General features: G+C 32.6%; 1 protein-coding gene across 1 annotated transcript in view; it reads left to right on the plus strand.

Moving 5' to 3' along the window:
• Nucleotides 1-3,450: 3,450 nt before the first annotated feature.
• Nucleotides 3,451-20,827, plus strand: part of LOC126781190 (protein Wnt-10a) — a 36,256-nt gene continuing 18,879 nt past the window's right edge. The window contains exons 1-2 of the mRNA XM_050506032.1: nucleotides 3,451-3,572; nucleotides 15,512-15,759. Of these exons, the coding sequence (XP_050361989.1) occupies nucleotides 3,472-3,572; nucleotides 15,512-15,759 (349 nt within the window). The 5' untranslated portion in view covers nucleotides 3,451-3,471. The remainder of the gene's footprint in view (nucleotides 3,573-15,511; nucleotides 15,760-20,827) is intronic.

Below are 20,827 nucleotides of genomic sequence, written 5' to 3' on the forward strand. Positions count from 1 at the left end.
TTACGCAATAAATGTTGTTCAATGACCACCAGAGGTTTATAGCTCCAACTAGTTCTATAGAAGTTTTGTCAAGTCTAATGGACATGCTAAGTAACAAGGAAGGTTGGATAAATCCCACGATTGTACGATACAATGAATTTCAATTGAATATATAAACTTGTCGACATTAATGTACGGATTTGTCGAAAGTTCAATAGTTTAGGGGCATTTTCAGTATTTTATTGGATATTATAATTATTGCACAATGATTTCAATCGCTTACATCAATGTGTAATATGGAACATCTATTTTATGATATTCAGGTTATAGCCGAAGTCATAGTGTTTTTTTATTTTGCCCGTCGCTTCTATAGAATATGAAATTGATAAAATTTATCGTTAAAGCTTAATGTATATATCGTTTTATGTATCGTCGTATTATGTATTTATCGTTGAAGCTGTTTTTATAATGTTTTGCTAACAAACGGTTCTGCAGCTATGCAGATTTTTTTTAATTATATTAGTTAAACCGTATTAATAAACAATCCATGCATTTTTAAATTATACATATGAAGTACAATTCGTTTTATTTCAACATTTTTTTTATTTAAACAAAATATAAATATTAAAATCCAAAAAGTATCTACATAATACGTAAAAATAAAGTATAAACAGATTTAATATTACAAAAAAACATGGAATCAATCGAATCCAGCAAATAAAACCAATTTCAGAACGAAGAGCCCTCGAGAGGAGAGGCGCGTGGCAGATCAAAGCGCGGTCATTATCATACTTCCCTGACCGCGCATAAGCAACCGTAAGTAACAAAGCTAATCACAGCGAATGTATTCTTTCCCTGTTTCGTAAAATAATTTAATATATACATATAATACAGATGTATTTACATGAGCATACCCAATTTAATATTAAGTAGAGACACTAATAGAGCTTTATGATGTTTTGTTCATAAGCACTTTAATAAGTACATAATATTATATAAACTATTAAACAAACATACAATCTCTACAGAGAGTCGAGATGGCCCAGTAGCTAAATTTAACCTATGATTGTGTGTTCAAATCCGATCAAAACCCACTAAGTATTCATGTGCTTTTTGTGAAGAAAATTCATTACGTGCTCGGCAGTGAAACAAATCTTTAATATTAGTAGGTAAATATAAAATATTATATTTTGAATGTCCCACTGCTGGGCTAAGGTCCCTTTTTGAACAGAAGGCTTAGAACTTATTCCACCACACTGCTCCAATGCGTGTTGGTGGAATACACATGTGGCAGGATTTCAGTGAAATTAGACACGTGCAGGTTTTCTTACGAAGTTTTCCTTCACCATCAAGCACGAGATGAATTATAATCACAAATTAAGCACATAAAAATTCTGTGGTGCTTGCCCGGGTTAGAATCCACGATCATCGGTTAAGATTCACGCGTCATTACCACTGGGCCATCTCGGCTTATAATATTATATTTATAAACAAGATAAGAATCAAAATAATCTCATTTTTTTAACGCGACCGTTGCCTTTTAACCGTTTTTTCTATTCTTTAATTTAATTATCGACTTTTGGTATAAAAGTTAACAACTAAGTTTGGTTTTCACACAACGGTTTATGTCAACACCATAAAGGTTTGGTTCCGATCTAAATAAATATAGAATAGTCAAAGTTGGATTAGAATTGTATCGGGAACGCATCATAATCGTTATAGATTAGTAGAATTGGTCCCCAGGTCCGTCTTCGATCGAGATGCATGATACAAATAGCGCGGTAAGTTGTTAATGAATTCAATTTGTGTTGAGTTATATGTAAGGATAATAAATAGATATGTAACTGAAGTAGTCTTTGTTGTATAAAATAAGCTTCCAGTTATTTACATGAATTAATTACATACATCAAACGTTACCTATGTATATCATGTTTTATTGAAAAATACTCTAATTAATGTTGTTAAATATAAAACAGCAAAGTTAGTCAAGTCACAGAATAGCATCATTGGCAATAATTGAACATAATTATACCAGTGTTTATACTTAAAATTATTGAACCTATAATTGTTAATGACAAAACAGACTCAATATCTTTAAACAATATAGAAATATAATATTTAATATTATTAATATTTATTGTAAATAATTGTATTACCGTAATGTCATTATGAAATAGTTGTGAGTATATAAGAATAAATATTAAGAAATTAAGTTAAACAATGGTTTTTTTTAAATATTCAAAAGATGTAATTTGTTAGAAAAATAATATAAATTTTATTCATAATATAAATGATAGGTTATCATTTTTTCATAATTAAGTACTTACCTATATAAATGTTTATGGGTAACGCGACAACATGTTATTTGCATATTATTCAATGCGCACGCGACTATTTCACCCTAATGAAGGGTTCCCTTCGCCCTCCGGTCACTTTCAATAGACAGCTACCCTCTCAATCATTCAACGATCTATCTTAAACCGGGTATTTTGTCAACCATGTCATTTAGAACGATCAGTTTTAATAATACTACGTAGGTTGGTACTTAAATTTAATAATATACTTCAATTTATAGAAGTACTTTACTGGATCCAATCTAATTTATTTGTGTGTTCCTTTGTTACATACAGTATGTGTTTACTATAATATATTTGTATATTTAATAATTGTATGCCGAAAACACAAATAAAATTATTCGACATTTGCATCACAAGCGATGCAACAGATACAATCGAACGAATTTCGTAACAAAACAATCTAAAATCTAAAAACCAATAACAACGGGATATCGTTTCCCATGGTCGGGAACAAAACGCGTGGGGCGGCATTTTATATAGGCAGGGATTGTGCGTCCAACGTGCCACTGTCAAACGAGACCTCTTAGTGAACACACGGCCGCCTAATACTCATCAGTGTAACAGTTTTCTGCCGAAATATCGAGTAATAATTGCGTAAACAAGGATAATGAGAGTAGGTGGAGCCGGTAGGCGTCCGCACGCCCCTCTAACTTTTTTCTCGACGTCTGGGCGGCGCGAAGAACACGCCTCGAGACCCACGCGCTCGAACGCGTCCGCCAAACACGCTCTATAGACAAGCCGACGGCACCGCGCCGACGGCCAGCTACCAACGTAAACAAACGTTTTAATACGGACATGCGAAAAAGTGGTGAAACGAATCGAATACATAAACCTCACGCAGGACGGTGACAGATCAAATCGAGCCATTCGTCTAATTAGCGTCGCTCCTAACGACCGTAATCGGACGAGTTATCGCCGTTTTAATTGACTTTCGATACGGAGTAAACGCTTTTTGCAACTATGCGATTTTAAACGATGCATTCGAACCGGTTTTAAAATATCCGAATGGAATTGAGTGACCAAATGACGTTTTGTGATTCGATACGTATCGTGTTTTGAGGCGATATTTCGCGGGCGATGTTAAGTGATCATCGTAAACGATGAACCCTATAATAGAAGATGTTTTGCTGCCAACATGAAAAAACTGAAAGTTACTGTTGATGAAAAACACAGAATGCTTAAAACGCATACGACATTAATATATTTTATGCTGTTATTATTTTTCAAAATGGCGAGGTGAGTAAAATATTTATAAATACACATTCGATACAATAACAAATAATACATTAACCCACTAGTGTATACACAACTTAAAATTCGGCAATAATATATAAACAATAATCGTTCTAAAGGCAAGGTAATTAGGCTTATATCCGCATACTCGACTTAATCTTACATAGCAATGACAATAAGCTTCAGACAGATAGGGGCGTCGCAATGAATACGTAACTAAAACATCACGACACTAATCATGCAAAACTCGCCTAAGTAGGCAACAACCGCCTAATGAATAATGATAGTGTAATGATAATGCATGGTAATGAATGCAAATTAAAAAGGTGACAATCATTTGTCGGGCCACCCAATGGCGCGGAGATTTACTGAGTATGTAAATGCGTCTCGATATGCCACTGCACGTGGCCGCATAATCGTCGGCCTGTTTGCTGTGTGATTGATATTCAGTCAACGGATTTACTTCGAGCTAGATGATCTATGATTTTTAGTTATTTTGTATTAAAAAAAAACTAGTTATGATGAAACGTTTAAAATATAAAGCTTAGAAAATTATATTACATACACATAATTTATCATAAAAACACAACAGTATTACAGCTAAAATTAACAGTATTTACTAATAGTATGTGTCACGGTAATTGCTTTGATGTAATATATATATATATATCAAAATTGAAAATATAAAAAACATTAAATTATGCATATAATAATAAACATAATAAATAATGTACACCAAATAAAAAGATTTTACACCTTTGGAGAGAAAGATTTTACACTTATTAGGTAACGTATTGCGATTATTTAACAATATGATTTATTATTTTAAACAAAACTATTTTAATTCGATATGAAATATGTTATATTCTTTTTTTAAATAATTGTTTTTTAACGTTATAATTAATACTTTTTATTTGACAACCCACATCACTTTCTCTGTTCCTTAAAATAAGTTTTTATAAAATTAAAAAAAAAAAACCGTATCCAGAATTTCTATATCTGCAAATAACTATGAATATTGATTACACATCGGCAAAGGCACGCTAACGAAACGTAAGCGATTGAATTGCTATTGCCTTCAGCGAACAGTTCTCTTGAAATTAACCGTCTAATAAATCTTAAGACTAACCTATTAATAATGTATTTAGTATTCTCATGTCGTTTTAACTCACACTTCAAAGCGTACCTCTTCTATAAAAACAATTTTCATACTTTATGCTCGACCCAAATGTAAACCGACCTAATGTGAAAGGCTATTTACATATATTAGAAATACTTACTATTACAACATTATTGTATTACTTCACTTAATATATTTAATAATTACATATTTCTATATTTTATGTAATTTAATAAAAATATAATCGGTTTCAGAACGTCATTGGTTTGGTAATAAAATTAAAAAAATTGTTTTCCCGCGCATAGATAAAAATAGAGAACTGAACGACTTTCATCGAATTAACAATATATGATATTTCGTTTTAATTAAATTTAAAAGATCTCATAAGTTTATTATATTAAATATATTAAAATTAACAAAAATATAATTTATTATTTCTATCGGTGTATTTATTATATATTTACATCGTTTTCAATATTAAAATAATAATTATTAGAGTCGTCGTATATACTTTTATTTCCCGATCGAGTTTTACGTCAAGTTTTGAATTTTTCCTAACAATTAGTGTGAATTTGTTATAAGCTTGAACACTGTTATTATTTTTATAGTTAAAAAATAAATATACATTCTTTTTAATACATTGCGATTAGAGACAAATCAATATACTCGGTATTTAATGCTAAATTTAGTTTTATTAAAAAAATCATAGTGCCAGTATTTTTTATTTATTTGCTATCTAATAGGTTATATTAAAAAAATACAATTAAGTTGTAACAAATAAGTAATTAGATTAAATTATAAAAAGAGAAAAGAAAATAATTATAATTATAATATATTATAATTTATATATTTAAAATTTCAGTGTTCATTTTTAATAAAGATGAAGTGTTTTCTGAAAAATATTTATCTATTAGAATTTTATAATATAAAAAGAAAGAATTTGAATTAAAAATATCGTAATGTGAATTTTGAAACTATTCTTTTTTTAAGAAACTCACACACGTTTGTTTTTTTTATAAAAGAATGAGCTATGGCGTCTGTTCGTGACTAGACATGCATTAGCTTGAGCTTATTATATAATTTATTCGAAATCCCGCAAAATAATTTATCACAAACAACAATATAATGTTTTTTATTATATATAATATTATTGGTTTACAAGTTTTAAGCTTATTCTTTATATTTATTGTTGTTTAATGTTTTTTATTATATATAATGTTATTGGTTTACAAGTTTTAAGCTTATTCTTTATATTTATTGTTGTATATTTATACAGAAAAAAAACATAAATCGAATCATAAATCATATACATATATAACAAACCGGTATAACTTTTCATTCAATTTAATCCTTAAAAAGTGTCTGTTTGTTTTGTGTTTTGTTTTTAAAAAATCCGGCCGATCTAGATGCATTAATAATTATCGACAATATGAAACGTATTAATGATAAAAATAAAAATAGAACAACAAAGTACATCGTACTCGAACGGTTGGTTAGCAGTTGCCTGGTGATGTGGAATTACCTTATGAAATTAACATTTATATTGTAATTTGCAAGAAATAATAAGTCGGTATGTTAGTGATACATATAAATTAATAGTAAAAATAATTTTTAAATATTTTGGCTTATGTAGTTGATATTGAGTTCTTCCGTCTGGAGTCCTGCCTGGGTCTAGCATCAGGTCATGTTTATCGTCATGGGAACTGTACTTATATGTAAAATTTTAAGTCTGTGGAATAAAAGCGGTACCAAATCAGGTTGCACGATTTGTCTTGAACGAACAAACAATGTTAGTTAAATAAAAGTAAAATATTTTTATACGAACGACTAATTATTATGATACAGAGAGACAATTCTACTAAAAAATTGTCACTTTATCGCAATCCAATCGAAGCGTAATCGTTGCCGTTTATCCGTTTTCCTATTTTTTTATTAAATTATGGACTGTTGACATTAAAGTTCACAGTTAGTTTTGGTTTTGACGTAACGTAACTTGTTAAAATAGTATCGGTTTGTTTCTAATTCAAATATATGCTTGTGCTTTCCGAGGCACGGGACTTAACATACTACCAACTTCCAGACTTGGGCTGCTATTGAAAAATTTCGACAGAAAAACTCAATAACTTTTAATTGGCCCAACCTGGGCTTTGTACCCAGGACTTCCGGGTTTGAGGCCTTGCAACTAGCCGCTAGACTAACGAGGCACTCAAATATATAAGAATTATATATCTATATAGAATAATCAAAGTTGGATCGGAATTGAATCGGGAACGTAGCGTAATTCGTTATAGACAAGTAGAATTGTTTCCCTGATAAATTATATTTGTAGGAAGATAGTCGGCCTTGATCAGTTGTCAACAATAAAACAGATGCATTGAATATAATATGTATGATTTTATTGTTATATTTATATATAATAATAAACAATTATTATTCATATGTTATTAAATATATATATATTAATAAGTATATCAGAAATATGTCTTTCTTGCGTATTTAATTATACTTAGATCCCAACGGATATTTCAAATCAAAACAAAATGTTGTCTAAATTTAAAGCAGGTGAAACTGCGAAACGCTATTGCACGAGTATACTATTGTATTCTATACTAAAACGTTATCCGAAACGCACTGCATCTTCTGCTATATGTTTTATGTTTTTTGTAGAGTAGTTTTTAAAATTACGCAATATAAAACAGATTTGGTCAAAGCCGAATTCACCTCATGACGTACCTACGTCATTACACGTATTTACGACTTACCGAGGAGAGCAGGACCCCCTACATAAAAATAGCCGAGATGGCCTAGTGGTTAGAACGCGAGAATCTTAAACGGTGATCTTGGGTGCAAGCCCGGGCAAGCACCACTGAATATTCATGTGCTTAATTTGTGTTTATAATTCATTTCGTGCTTGACGGTGAAGGAAAACATCGTGAGAAAACCTGCGTGTGTCTAATTTCATTGAAATTCTGTCACATGTGTATTCTACCAACCCGCATTGGAGCAGCGTGGTGAAATAAGCTCCAAACTTTCTCAAAATGGAGAGGAGGCCTTAGCCCAGCAGTGGGACATTAACAGGCTGTTACTGTAATATAAAACAACGTCTCCTTATTAGTTTATTATGATGGTATTATGATGTCCATCTGTTAATATAACATCACATTGTATCGCCCCATGATGTTTAAAGAGTATTTATTACATAAGGGTTATTTTATTGACTTTTTTAGCAATCGGAATTGCGATTCAACAAGGAAATACTGCTAGCAGTCTTGCCACAATTCCAGTCATGATTTGTACAGTTGTTTTTAATTTCGATTCGTATTTAATTAATGATCAGAGTAAATATTACTTGTCATTTTTTCTTTAAAAAAACTATTTTATTATTATCAAAATTCATGACATCAATCATAGCAATCTGTTTATCGAAATTTACAAAATTCCTTACGTTATATCATAATATTTTCTCGTTCGTGCAATAGCTTGTTTCGAGCAGCAAAAGTATTCTTACAAAAATAGTAGAAGAATTCTTCCATACCATTTTACCTTATAAGGTTCCCGCTACAAAAACCTTTATCTTGCCTAATATATTAAGCCATTGATACAGAAAATCTTTTATCTATAACTAATTGCATATATTGGTAACACTTTTAACGGATATACAAATTGTATGTGCCGTAGAGTAGATAATAAACCGAGCAAATAGGTATAAAGCAAGAGTACACATTGTTGGTACACGGAATTTCAATCAGACCATAGACCTCGAATAACGTAAGAGCGTAACTTCGTACAGTATTAATGCACTATAGCTCTTAAAAGGTTTAACATAGAGTTGCTTATCGCAGAGCGGGATTACAGTGAAGTCTTTATGCATCCTCGGGTTAGAGAAGAGAAAAGTATTTGCAGAATTGTCGGCACGCAGAGAGAAGCAACGCAAGTAGCTGTAATTTGTATTGAAATAACCTTTCTGAATGAGTATCGTAGCATTTCATCAGCCCGACTCCGACATCAGATTTATTATTTTTTACTGGCGTGGTCTTAAAGCACGAAATTATTGTTTTTATCTCGTCGGTAGGAATTTTCGAAGCAATTATATTAAGCTCAGCTCGGAGTTTTAATTGGATCACCGAGTTTAACGACTTGTCGGAAAAAGCTGTTAGCTGCATTGGTTAATTCGCTTCTGCGTGACAAAGTTCCGTGGAAAAACTAGCTTATCCAGCAATGTACAGGTATCGCAAACGTGAACAGGACGATTTGCTAAAATCACACTAGCATTCGCAATTATGAAAACCACGAGCTGGAAGGAATCCGTTTATTTCATTTGTATGAATATCGATATATATTATATATAGTGTACAACTGCCTTATGCGTTTAGTGGCTAATATTTACGGCTGAGGTCACAGATTGAAATCTCGGTTCAGGCAAATAAATGTTATTGAGCTTTTCTGACTTAGGAAATACGAAAGTATGATCTTGAAGCTCGCCAAGCTGTCTGCGGCTGATCTTTCTATGATTATGTTGAATTAACGATGTTTTCGCACAATAAATTAATTTTATATATTTCATATATAAAATAATCATTATCATAAACTAATTGGATAATATTTAGATTTTGCAAGTCTATAAAAAAAGATGTGAAAAAATATATTTTAAATACATTGACGATCTAATAAAAAAAACATAGTCTATGATACAAAAAACCCATCTATGAAATATATATATATATTATTTCTAGAAACGTTTATTAATAACAAAGCAAAATTCTAAAGAAAAATATTTCACTTAAACAGAAAGCGCTTATAATCTACTCATCAATATTTGATACTTAAAATACCGTCATAATTTTTTCAGCACTTAAAGCGATTCATTAACACAAACTATTTATACAAAAGCACACTCGAGAGAGGTGTTAAATTTTAATAAAAATAAAAGCATCGCAATGCAAAAATGATACGACAATGATAATAATGACGGCGGGTGCGTATCATTAAGATCATTAAACGTCAGTTATTCGTCTTCCCAACCCTTTAATGAAACCGGCATTCTCCGAGCGTGGGAAGGAGTCGAGATAAGTTACACAGTTATGTAAAGACGGAAAACGCTGTTTGACTTTTGTTACTAACACTTTTAGTGTTCCGTATTACAATGAAATTACCATCGGACTCAAGTTTACGTGTCAAAATTTTGACAGAAATTCGTGATAAGATATAACGGTGGTATGATATTCACTGGTGGTAGGGCTTTGTGCAAGCTTGTGTGGGTAGGTACCACTCACTCATCAGATATTCTTCTAAAACAGCAGTACTTGGTATTGTTGTGTTCCAGTTTGAAGGGTGAGTGAGCCAGTTTAATTACAGGCACAAGGGACATAACATCTTAGTTCCCAAGGTTGGTGGCGCATTGGTGATGTAAGCGATGGTTAACATTTCTTACAATGCCAATGTCTATGGACGTTGGTGACCACTTACCATCAGGGGGCCCATATGCTCGTCCGCCTTACTATTCTATAAAAAAATAAAATAAACGAATGTGACGTGTGTTGCGCAATACTCCTTGTAATTGAATATAAAGAGTTTACAATTCTGATTACTGTTACCGTAATAGCCTGTGAATGTCCCACTGCTGGGCTAAAGGCCTCCTCTCCTCTTTTTGAGGAGAAGGTTTGGAGCTTATTCCACCACGCTGCTCCAATGCGGGTTGGTAGAATTCACATGTGGCAGAACTTCAGTGAAATTAGACACATGCAGGTTTCCTCACGATGTTTTCCTTCACCGTAAAGCACGAGATGAATTATAATCACAAATTAAGCACATGAAAATTCAGTGGTGCTTGCCCGGGTTTGAACCCACGATCATCGGTTAAGATTCACGCGTTCTTACCACAGGGCCATCTCGGCTTGTTAACTGTTAACAATATAGATATTTCAGTCTATTTTATACTTATGATTTAGAAGTTGAAATTCGAATTTTTAGAATTATATTTTACTGCGAAATTTCAGCCAACTTGAAAAAATAACACGAATTTTAACATAGTACTCATGTGTTTAATTTTTTATTGATTAAAATTAATTAAGTTACAAAGTATAAAGTAATATTCTTGACGGTGTAATTTTAGATTGAATTGAATATTGTAACATAACTATTCAAAACTGAAAATCCTATTTAAATAAAGAATATTTTAAAGTTAATATTTAGTACATTTTTACACTAATCTTTTTATAATATTACATAAAATACAATAAAGCTTCCACGGAACCACAAAGTACATGAACGGTTCGCCTTGACCATTTTAAAATAAAATTAACTGATAACACATGGAACATGTTCTTGGAAGTTAAATAGACGTACACACCTTGGACATAACTTAAATACAAATCCTAAGTTATAAAGCTTTAAGCTAAAGTGGTACAAGAAACAAAAGCATATCTTCAAAAATCTTTATATGACAATTAAACTCTGCACTCGTGTGTGTAAATATAAACATACAATACATAATGTAATATATATATCACAAATGAGAGAATTTATTGTTTTTATTTATTTTGATTCGCTAGCGATCTTTATATACAATTCATGTACAAATTAATGAAAAATAATTCAAAACGTAACATATCTTGCTGGAAATAAATTAGTGTAAGCAGATAATTACAATTTAGTTCGAAATTGAAAACAGTTGTTAACCGAAACAACGAAAGATCTTATAAATGGAATAATAAAAGTGGTAAGTAGTCACCACCGCTTCGGTCATAGACATTGCCGAAGAAATATCAACCATTCCTTACATCGCCAGTGAGCAAACCAACTTTGAGAGCTACGGTGTTATTTCCCTTGTGCTCGTAGTTACACTGGCTCATTCACCGTTCAAACCGGAACACAACAATACTGAATATTGCTCTTTGGCGGTAGAATATCTGATGACAACCAAGCTACCAAGACAGACTTGCACGAAGCTCTATCACCATGAATTTGACAAAAATATTAATGATAAAAAAAATCGTTAATTTTTATGCACGATAAGTATATATAATATTTAATTAAAAATAATTAAAATATATTTCTAGAATATTCCTTATATTTTTTTTTCGATTACATTTGTTTAATCTGTTAAAGTAACTTAATATTTTTTCACTATTTCTTATGAAATTTGTCTGTGAAATTGATATTTTATTTAAAATAGCAATCATTAATGGTAATTAATATTTAATAAAATTAAGAAAAAACCTCAAGGCATAAAGCCGGATAGAAACCAATGACATGAACCATTAAAACCAAGAAGTTTCAACTTTAATTAAATAATAACGGCCTGTAAGTTGCTTAGCGGTTTATAGTTAAACACTGATTTCTCCCTTTTTGACATTATTGATTTGGCACTCGAAAGAAGAAGACACGGGATTATTTAACTAGTTACTTACTAAACAAAGTTTATGAATAAGGCCGTAAATATTTATAAAATAACTATTGTCAATTAATTGTACCTTATTTTGTATATACCTCAACGGAACAAAGAATACGATTTCAAGAAAATATCACGGTATATATTTATGAGAATCATAGAAATATATTTATTTCTTTATTTATATAGAGACTACAGATACATAATATGAGAACTGCATCGATCTTTTAATATTTTAGTTGCCTATCGGCTAGCAAGCCAGTACATTTATGTTTTTTGTAAAAATAACAAGCAAGAAATACTATGTAATATTGACAAATTTAATTGATACCTAATATCCATTTTTTTTAGATTGTCAAGGTTTTAGAATATGTTTTAGATTTCAAACATAAATTAACAAATATCATTATACTTAAAGTGTTTCTTCTTAATCAGATAATATCTGAATTAGTCAACACAAAATTATATATTAGCAATATACATCCAGAATGAATTAAATTTATTTTATCTTGTCCATCTTAGTTGATTTAAAACTATCTTGGAAATATCGATCGATATAAAAAAAAATATTGATACGTAATAATTTTAGTAACATACATCAGTCAATCATGTTAACTCTTAATTTTATTTATAAAGACATTATATTTAATTGTATAATGAAACTAATCGCTCAGTTTGCCGTTTCCTCTCAGTATAATTTACTCTTCAAATCGGAGCGAGCGAGGTATGGATGTGAAGTCCTTGTGAAACAATTTCATTGTCAAGGGATACAGAACTATAGGGCTCTGTAAGAACAAACTCGAAACTCACTTCAGAAAACGGTTGTGAAATTTCACAAATGGAAATGCGACATTAACCATAATAATTATAACATTTCAAGAATTCGCACATCAAAATAGTATGTCACTATAAGTCGGTTGTTAGCATTTCACGGAGTTCTTAAGGAATAGCACGGCTGCACAGGAGATATTTAAGTGCATATGTTTGAACACAAATACAAGTGCCCTCTCTTATGACTAGTTGTCAGAGTCCGATGGGATAACTATCCGACATGATCGCATGAGACCAAGGTTCAACTGCTTCATATGCTTTTCAAGGCACGGCGGTGCCTAAAACTTTTAATTGTCCTGACTCGAGATTTGTAACAATAAAGTCTTAAGCCAACTAGGCAATTAATTTGAATTCATATAATCATTTTGTAATCCGATTTGTTTTTACTTTGAAGACAATGTTGAGTGTACTTATAATTTACTATTCTCGAGTGAAAAAACTTTAAAGTGTCGAATCACGTAGAACGATGCCATCAGATCAACGTTTATACGCCTTCAAAGCGTGAACGTGACAAAAAGTGTCACGATTTAACAATATATAGGGCATCTGTTATCTTTTATATAAAGTACTGTTTGACTGCCTCGTTGGTCTAGTGGCTTGATATAAGGCCGCAGACCCGGAGGTCCTGGGTTCAATTCCCAGGTCGGGCCATTAAAAAGTTATTGGGTTTTTCTGTCAGAAAATTCTCAGTTGCAGCCCGGAGTGTGGAAGTTGGAAGTGTGTACACTCCCGTGCCTCGCAAAACACGTAAAAGCCGTTGGTCCTGCGCCTGAACTTTATCCGGTCATGTCGGATTGCGGTCCCATCGGATTATGAGAGTTAGGGAATAGAGAGTGCACCTGTGTTTGCGCACACACTTGTGCACTATAATATCTCCTGCGTAGTTGGCTAATCTCTCTTGAGATTGGCCGCCGTGGCCGAAATCGGTCTGGAGGACATTATTATAAAGTACTGTTTCTATGTTACCGCTAATCTCGAAAACTGAAGAAAAAATAAATTTATATGTTTTATTAAACGTACTAGATATAAATAAAATAATATATAAGTGTATACCTATAAGTTAACTCTTCTAACGTCAGCACCAAGTCAAAACATATTAAGCATTGTAATTTATTTACTTACTTATTGTAGTGTATTTCCTCACATAAGGAAAAAGCATTAAGACCATTCCGGATTCGTTTTTGATATCTTAAAGAAAGATAAAATGTTTAAAAATATATATTAACAATTAGGAAATGGCAATTACTAGGTTTTGAAATTTAACATTCTTCAATTATTTTCATAGTTTTAGTTTTTTTTTGGGGGGCCATCTGATAGTAAGTGGTCACCAACGCTCATAGACAACGGCATTGTAAGAAATGTTAACCATCGCTTACATCACCAATGCACCACCAACTTTGGGAACTAAGATGTTATGTCCCATGTGCCTGTAATTGCACTGCTCACTCACCCTTAAAACCGGAACACAACAATACCAAGTACTGCTGTTTTGCGGTAGAATATCTGATGAGTGGTTGGTACCTAACCAGACGAGCTTGCACAAAGCTCTATCACCAGTAAGTCTATGTTTCTTAAATGTTTATTTATTTAGTTAGGTAAGGTAAGGTAAATAAATCTAGCCAAAACAGTACTACTTTTAATAAAGATGAACAATTTCAATGATATTCACTGTGAATTCTCTCCGAATTTCGAACAAGCTTTGCCATACGAAAATATTAATTAAAATCCCCTAAATAATTCCACAGTGAAATATTTTAAAAATATTTGTTCGAAGTCGGGAGCGAATACAAATTATTTCATTATTGAAGTATTTTAGGCTCGTGTGATAGCATCTGTTCGAAATAAATTAATTACAACGACATTAATAAGCGTCCAATTAACGGTAATTTCCGTTAACATAAATTAATGGAATTAACAAGATATTACGTAAGATGAATAACCTTGTAACTAATTATCTAAGCAGATGATAAAAGATACAATTTCATAACAATTTTTCCATATGTTTTTAGATAATATTACATTTTACCGTTAGTGAGTACATTTTTATTATTATTAAATATTCTGGTTACACTTAGGTTTTTATTAAGGAATGCTCGATAAGTTTATGTATTTATGTAAGATTTTATTGGTTTTTCTTTATTTTGTATGTGGACAGTTTTAATATATATATATATATATATAAAAAATACAAAGAAAACTTTTGGTTTTTTTATTAGACCAGAAACCTTTATAATTGGATGAACGGTTAATATACAACTTGATTTAAATTTTTAAATAATCTAATATTAATATTTTTTCCATTTCCGTGCTTATTTTTCCAAAAAAAAGTAAAACCTTTTTTTAAATCTATTACTTACAAAATCCTTTGTCTTGTCTGACTACGCAACGCCAAGCCAAAACTATTGCGTCTAGAAAACTTAAAAATGGAACAAAAGTATATTTGAGTAACACGTAAGCTAATGCTACAAAAGTTTTTTGGAAATTTCAACTTTAAGGAAAATTGACTTCCGAAGTCTGGACGGGTAGCTGATTGTTTATACAATTCATTGATTATGTCGTATGTCAATTAGATTGATTTTTTTTTTCTTTTTTTCTTTTCAGTTCCAGAGATAGCATACTAGCCCACCAGCTTAAGCTGAGTTCAAGCCTCACATGTCGTCTCATTGGGGGCTTAACCAGAGAACAGAGAACTGTGTGCCACAGTTCTCCCGACACCGCAGCCATAGCTTTCGAAGGTCTACAAATGGCAGTCAAAGAATGTCAGCACCAATTCCGCTGGCACAGATGGAACTGCTCTAGTCTATTAACAAAAAGTTCCAATCCTCATTCCAGTGGAATTATGAAAAGAGGTGAGTACATAGTAACGTAAACGCACTTTATTTAAATTAAATTTTATGCATTTTATTGTACGCTGATTAATTTGTTGCTCTTGAAACATCATTCAGTTTCTTCATTTAAATTAACCGTTACTACTTATATGTATAGAAAATATAAACTCAATACACTTAAACTCAAGTTAGAGTATGAGAGAATATTAATTTTGTAAACACGAAAATATTTTCAAGTGACATTAACCAAATGTTACTACAGTTCGAAATAACTTCCCACAAAACTGATTATTTAATTATCTCGCGTAATAAAACTTTCAAAACGCCACTAAAAATACTTATTTATTTATGTACCTTTGTCGCAAATGGGTCGCCAGTGACTTTTTACTCTTCATTGAGAACGTAGGTGGCAACAATCAATAACATAATGACAAACCAGTCCCAAACATGAGATGAAAATTTTATTAAAATAAACGCAACTAAACATTCAAACCAATCGCGATCGGCTATTACAATCCGAATTTATTACGACGAAAAATTATACACGCATATTAAGACCCACCGGACGAAGGGACCGACCGCATTATGTTCTTGCGGTATTTACTGATCGCTGTAAGTCTTTATGTCTATATCTCTGAGTGTGAAAAGGCTTTGTCGATCTTATTTTTTCCACAATCATCGCACACGTTGACGTGGAAATTTACGAGCATGGAGGATGTAAGATAACAAATAATAAGACAGGCCTTGGTGGCCAGGTGTGGCCGCTCCCGCACCCCGCGATTTCACGCTACGTGTGGGTCCGTCCGGGCGAGCCTGCCCCGCGCCCCACCGACTTTACCAATTAATATTTTAACTGGAATTGTCTGAACTCAAAGTAACTCGATTCTCCCGGTACTTGTACAGATGCACAAATTTTATTTTGACCTTTTATACCCAAAGGTGAAACGTTCGACGTAAATCTCTATATGTGACGTGAATTGTTATACAAACAATAAAACATAAATTCGACAAGGATTACCTTTAAATATGTTACCAATCCCATTGTTCAATAGATTGAACACTATTAGTATTGGTAACACTCCGTAACGACACCTTCCGGCCCTTCACGACACGATTCCGTTTAAATTGAAAAATAATGAAAAAATAGCGTAGCTAAACTCTTAAACATCTTTCTTAACATGCCTTTTGTTATAGTCCTGATTGAAACGTCGTCGGATGAACGAAACCAAAAAAAAAAAAAAAACGAAGAACAAATCAAGAGAGGCTTTTAACTAGGATAATGGCGATCAATGATCGGCGAAGATAATAATGAATCCGGACCGTTGGATTTTTTTAACCGATCGTGTAGATACATCGATGAAAGAACTGGATGGATGGAATTTAGGATTGATGGCAGGATTCGTTTCGCTACCTCGTGATCCTCCACACGTTGTTAGCGCTCTTGTTGTTACGTGACGCTGGTACAATGTAGACGATTTTATGACCTTTGTCGAGCTAATGAGACAATTGTTGGAAAAAGTTTTCGCCTCGAGCGTTAAAGGTCCTCGATGAGAAGTCAGATAAAAACACATGTCAGACGACGAGTCTAATGTCGACGCTATGACATGAGAGAATGGCGCTCCGTGCCAGTCGGGTGGTAAGCTGGCGCGCATGCCTCGATACAAATCTGACGAAGCGCGAGCGCACGTGACCTGAATACGCGAGCCGGATGTGTTATAAAAAAGTGACATTTATTGGCATTTTATATCAACCACGTGTCAACAGGTGACGAAGTTGCGACGACAAAATATGATTATGATGGCGCAAAAACGAGATGTTTTGTTATAAGCCGTTTTATCTGTCGGCATGTCGTGGGAACTTTTTCAGAACACATTGACATCTTCATAATGTTAACAAAAAATGTTTTATTTGATTCTAAGCTTGCTGTTTATTTTAGGGCAGCAGCATACTCAAATATTAAAGTTAAAAAACGATGACCTTAAAATTTTAAATATAATGTAATTATCGCCCTAAAATAACATATTAAGAGTTTAAATAAGATGTGGACGTGTCGAAATGTCTGCATGGTGAGTGAACCCGACTATCTAATGGTCATGATAACATCTCATTCGGTGTGCTACTCAGGCGTGTTCTTTCAAACAATTCTTAGCTCTGAGAAACAATACAAAAGAGGGCCCATAAAAATATGAATTTGTCCGAAAATTCACTGTTCCCTACCTTTCACTTGGGACGTGACAAGTGGTTTTTTATGTAGTCTTGTCCCGTGTAGGAATACGACCACTTTTGAGGGTTAATTAATTCAAGCGCAATGATATTGCAAAAAAAATAAATCGCTTATATGATAAATTAAATCGCTATTTATTTTACACAATAAAATAAATAGATTATTGTTAACTATTCTTCACAACTCTAGGCGCGTCAAATTTACTGTCCTTAAGTATATTACGATATTATGGAATAACATTTAACATAAAATAAGATAACAAACATACAGACAAATTTATAATAGTCTGATTAATGTTGTTCGGTGTAAAGGATTATTTAGTTTAACTTACTGAGCGAAGCCGACGAAAAAATTTAGTATCTAATTTAAATATGTAACACAAGGACCTGCAACCGTGGTTTGAATATCGTTTCGGTGATTAGCAATTCGCAACACCCAGGTAACTTACAAGCTTTAATTGGTCAAAAACCTTTTCTTAGCTTAATTCTAATTAATGGATATTTTTACGATGTGAATTGTTTTATATTTTTTATTTAAACGAATTATAATCGTTTTATGTTACTATTTAATATTTTTACTTAATACTTTACTTATAATTGCAACAATTCAATTTGTAGCGTATTTTATTTAGCTTGGATAATTGATTTCATACGCATTTGAACAAATAAATCCATTAGTAACAACAATTTCAGATTAACAATAGACATATTTTCACATCTATTAAGTATACAAAAATATTCCTTATCCTATATAAATAAGGGCTAATGTATATAAAATAATAACTGACTGATTGAATAATATATCAAAGCAAAGCCCAAACGATTGGGGCTGGCACCATGAAAATTTGCATACGGGCTCCACACAGTTGGTTAATAAAAATGTAACCCCTAGTGCTAGCGATAAAAGGGGTGAAGAGGGAAAGTTTGAATGAAAAGCGCTACTACACATGTACATTAATTTAATTGTAATTTTACTGATACACAGGTAAATCATCAATACGCGATTCGTTCTTTACATGTTATGATATAAAATAAGTTCAATTAAAATATCGGAGACGATATTTGACTGTATATCTTTTTTTTTATATATATGTTGATGTAAAATGTTGATTATTAGGATGTACACTAACTCCTTCCTCGCACCGTATTTGTATGCGTCATAGTAGCCGCTACTAGATTTTATCATTTGTACTTGTTATTACACTGGCTCACTCGCAACTTGTCGAATAACTAAGTCAGTTGTACCCTTCTACAAAGCCTCACCGAGTCACATCAGTGAGTCGTCAGTTGATGATCACCTCTACCTAAAAACAATCATGGAATCCATGGTGTTACGTCTCCTGTATCCGTAATTAAATACGATCGGATTTTGTAATAAATACATTTCTAATGAAACAAAGCTATTTAAACAAACAACCAGGGAGGTCTTAATAAGCTGCATTAAAATAAAATAAAATCTAACACGAATATATTCACCATATAAAGTGAATTCCGTTTGCGAAATCAGCAAAGTGAACTTGTGTTCATTCATTTTTGGCACCAGATTTATAGCCTTTAGAGCTGGAAGCGAGAATCATCATGAAAAACTACTTTAAAATAACAAAGTAGAGAATCGTAAATTACCGAGATGTTCGCAAGCGTGGGCGCGACGGCGGCGCAGCAGCGCGTCTCAAAAACCATGTTACACAACACGGAAAAAGCGACCACCGCCGGGGCTATCGGAAAAACCAATCAATATGCGCATCCCATTAAATAAATGTCCACATTCGACTATACATTTTTAAATAAAGAATGGAAGATGAAAATAAAACGTTCAATATGATAATTAAAATTTGTATTTACTTAGGAGCGATGTAAGTTTTTTTTGCTGTCCGGCGCCGAGTTGCCGTACATGGCCCGCATGGTGATTTGCCAATTTAATCCGCGATTCGAGGAACCGAGGTGGCGCTGCGGTCTTGACGCGCTCTCCACTCACCTGTTCACTAGAATAGCGTTGCTTGTTTTTGTTCCCGACTGCGCACCGATACCGAATGTGGTCTAAAACCACAATACGCCCAAATATGAGAGCTTACATGAAGTATAACACCTAAACATTATGTTAAGCACATTATTTATCATTCGTTCGAAATTATACGAAAATAAAATTTCACTTGCAGAAATCGTGTCGTAAATCGACAACAGTTTTTCGTTCACAACTTTTATCGAAAATAATTACATGTCATGCATTATTGAAGCGAAAACGGGCAAAAAGGACTGAGCAACAAGTGTAAGGGAAGAATTTAAAATCTGTCACCCGTTCGAAATTCAGGGCATTCGATAATAAAAAGTTACAAATGAATAATGGAATTCATTAGAGAATTTAAAAGTGATCAAGGAAAATTGAACCTTATTTGCTATAATGATAAAATGATACGATAAATCGATTATAGCTTAATTATTTATTGGAATATGTTGTTGTTGTATATATCTTTATTGTACACAAACTGCATTGCAAAGAGGAAACTTAACTAAACAAGTAAATTGAAGTGCACAAATCCTAATAAGGAATCTCTTCAAGCCGTCCTTTGATCTATTGAGAGGATTGTGAAACGACTAGACTAAAAATACAAAAAGTACTATAGTAATTACCAGCAAATCCTAGCAGACGTTCTGCTTATGTGGGTATATCTTCCAATCGCGTGCCTTCGGTTGAGCGGTAAGGAAGTTGATGTGCCGCAGCACTATCTAGCGGCTAAATAAAACCACATATATATATGGTTTCAATCAGTACTAGAAATCCATCGCTTCACACGTAAATACAAAATCACCTAGTGTAGGCACCTGAAGAATTTACCAGCACTGCAAGCTTACGTCACTCTCAAACGTT

The sequence above is a fragment of the Nymphalis io genome, chromosome 3 (genome assembly GCF_905147045.1).
Source record: "Nymphalis io chromosome 3, ilAglIoxx1.1, whole genome shotgun sequence".
Classification (NCBI taxonomy): Eukaryota; Metazoa; Arthropoda; class Insecta; order Lepidoptera; family Nymphalidae; genus Nymphalis; species Nymphalis io.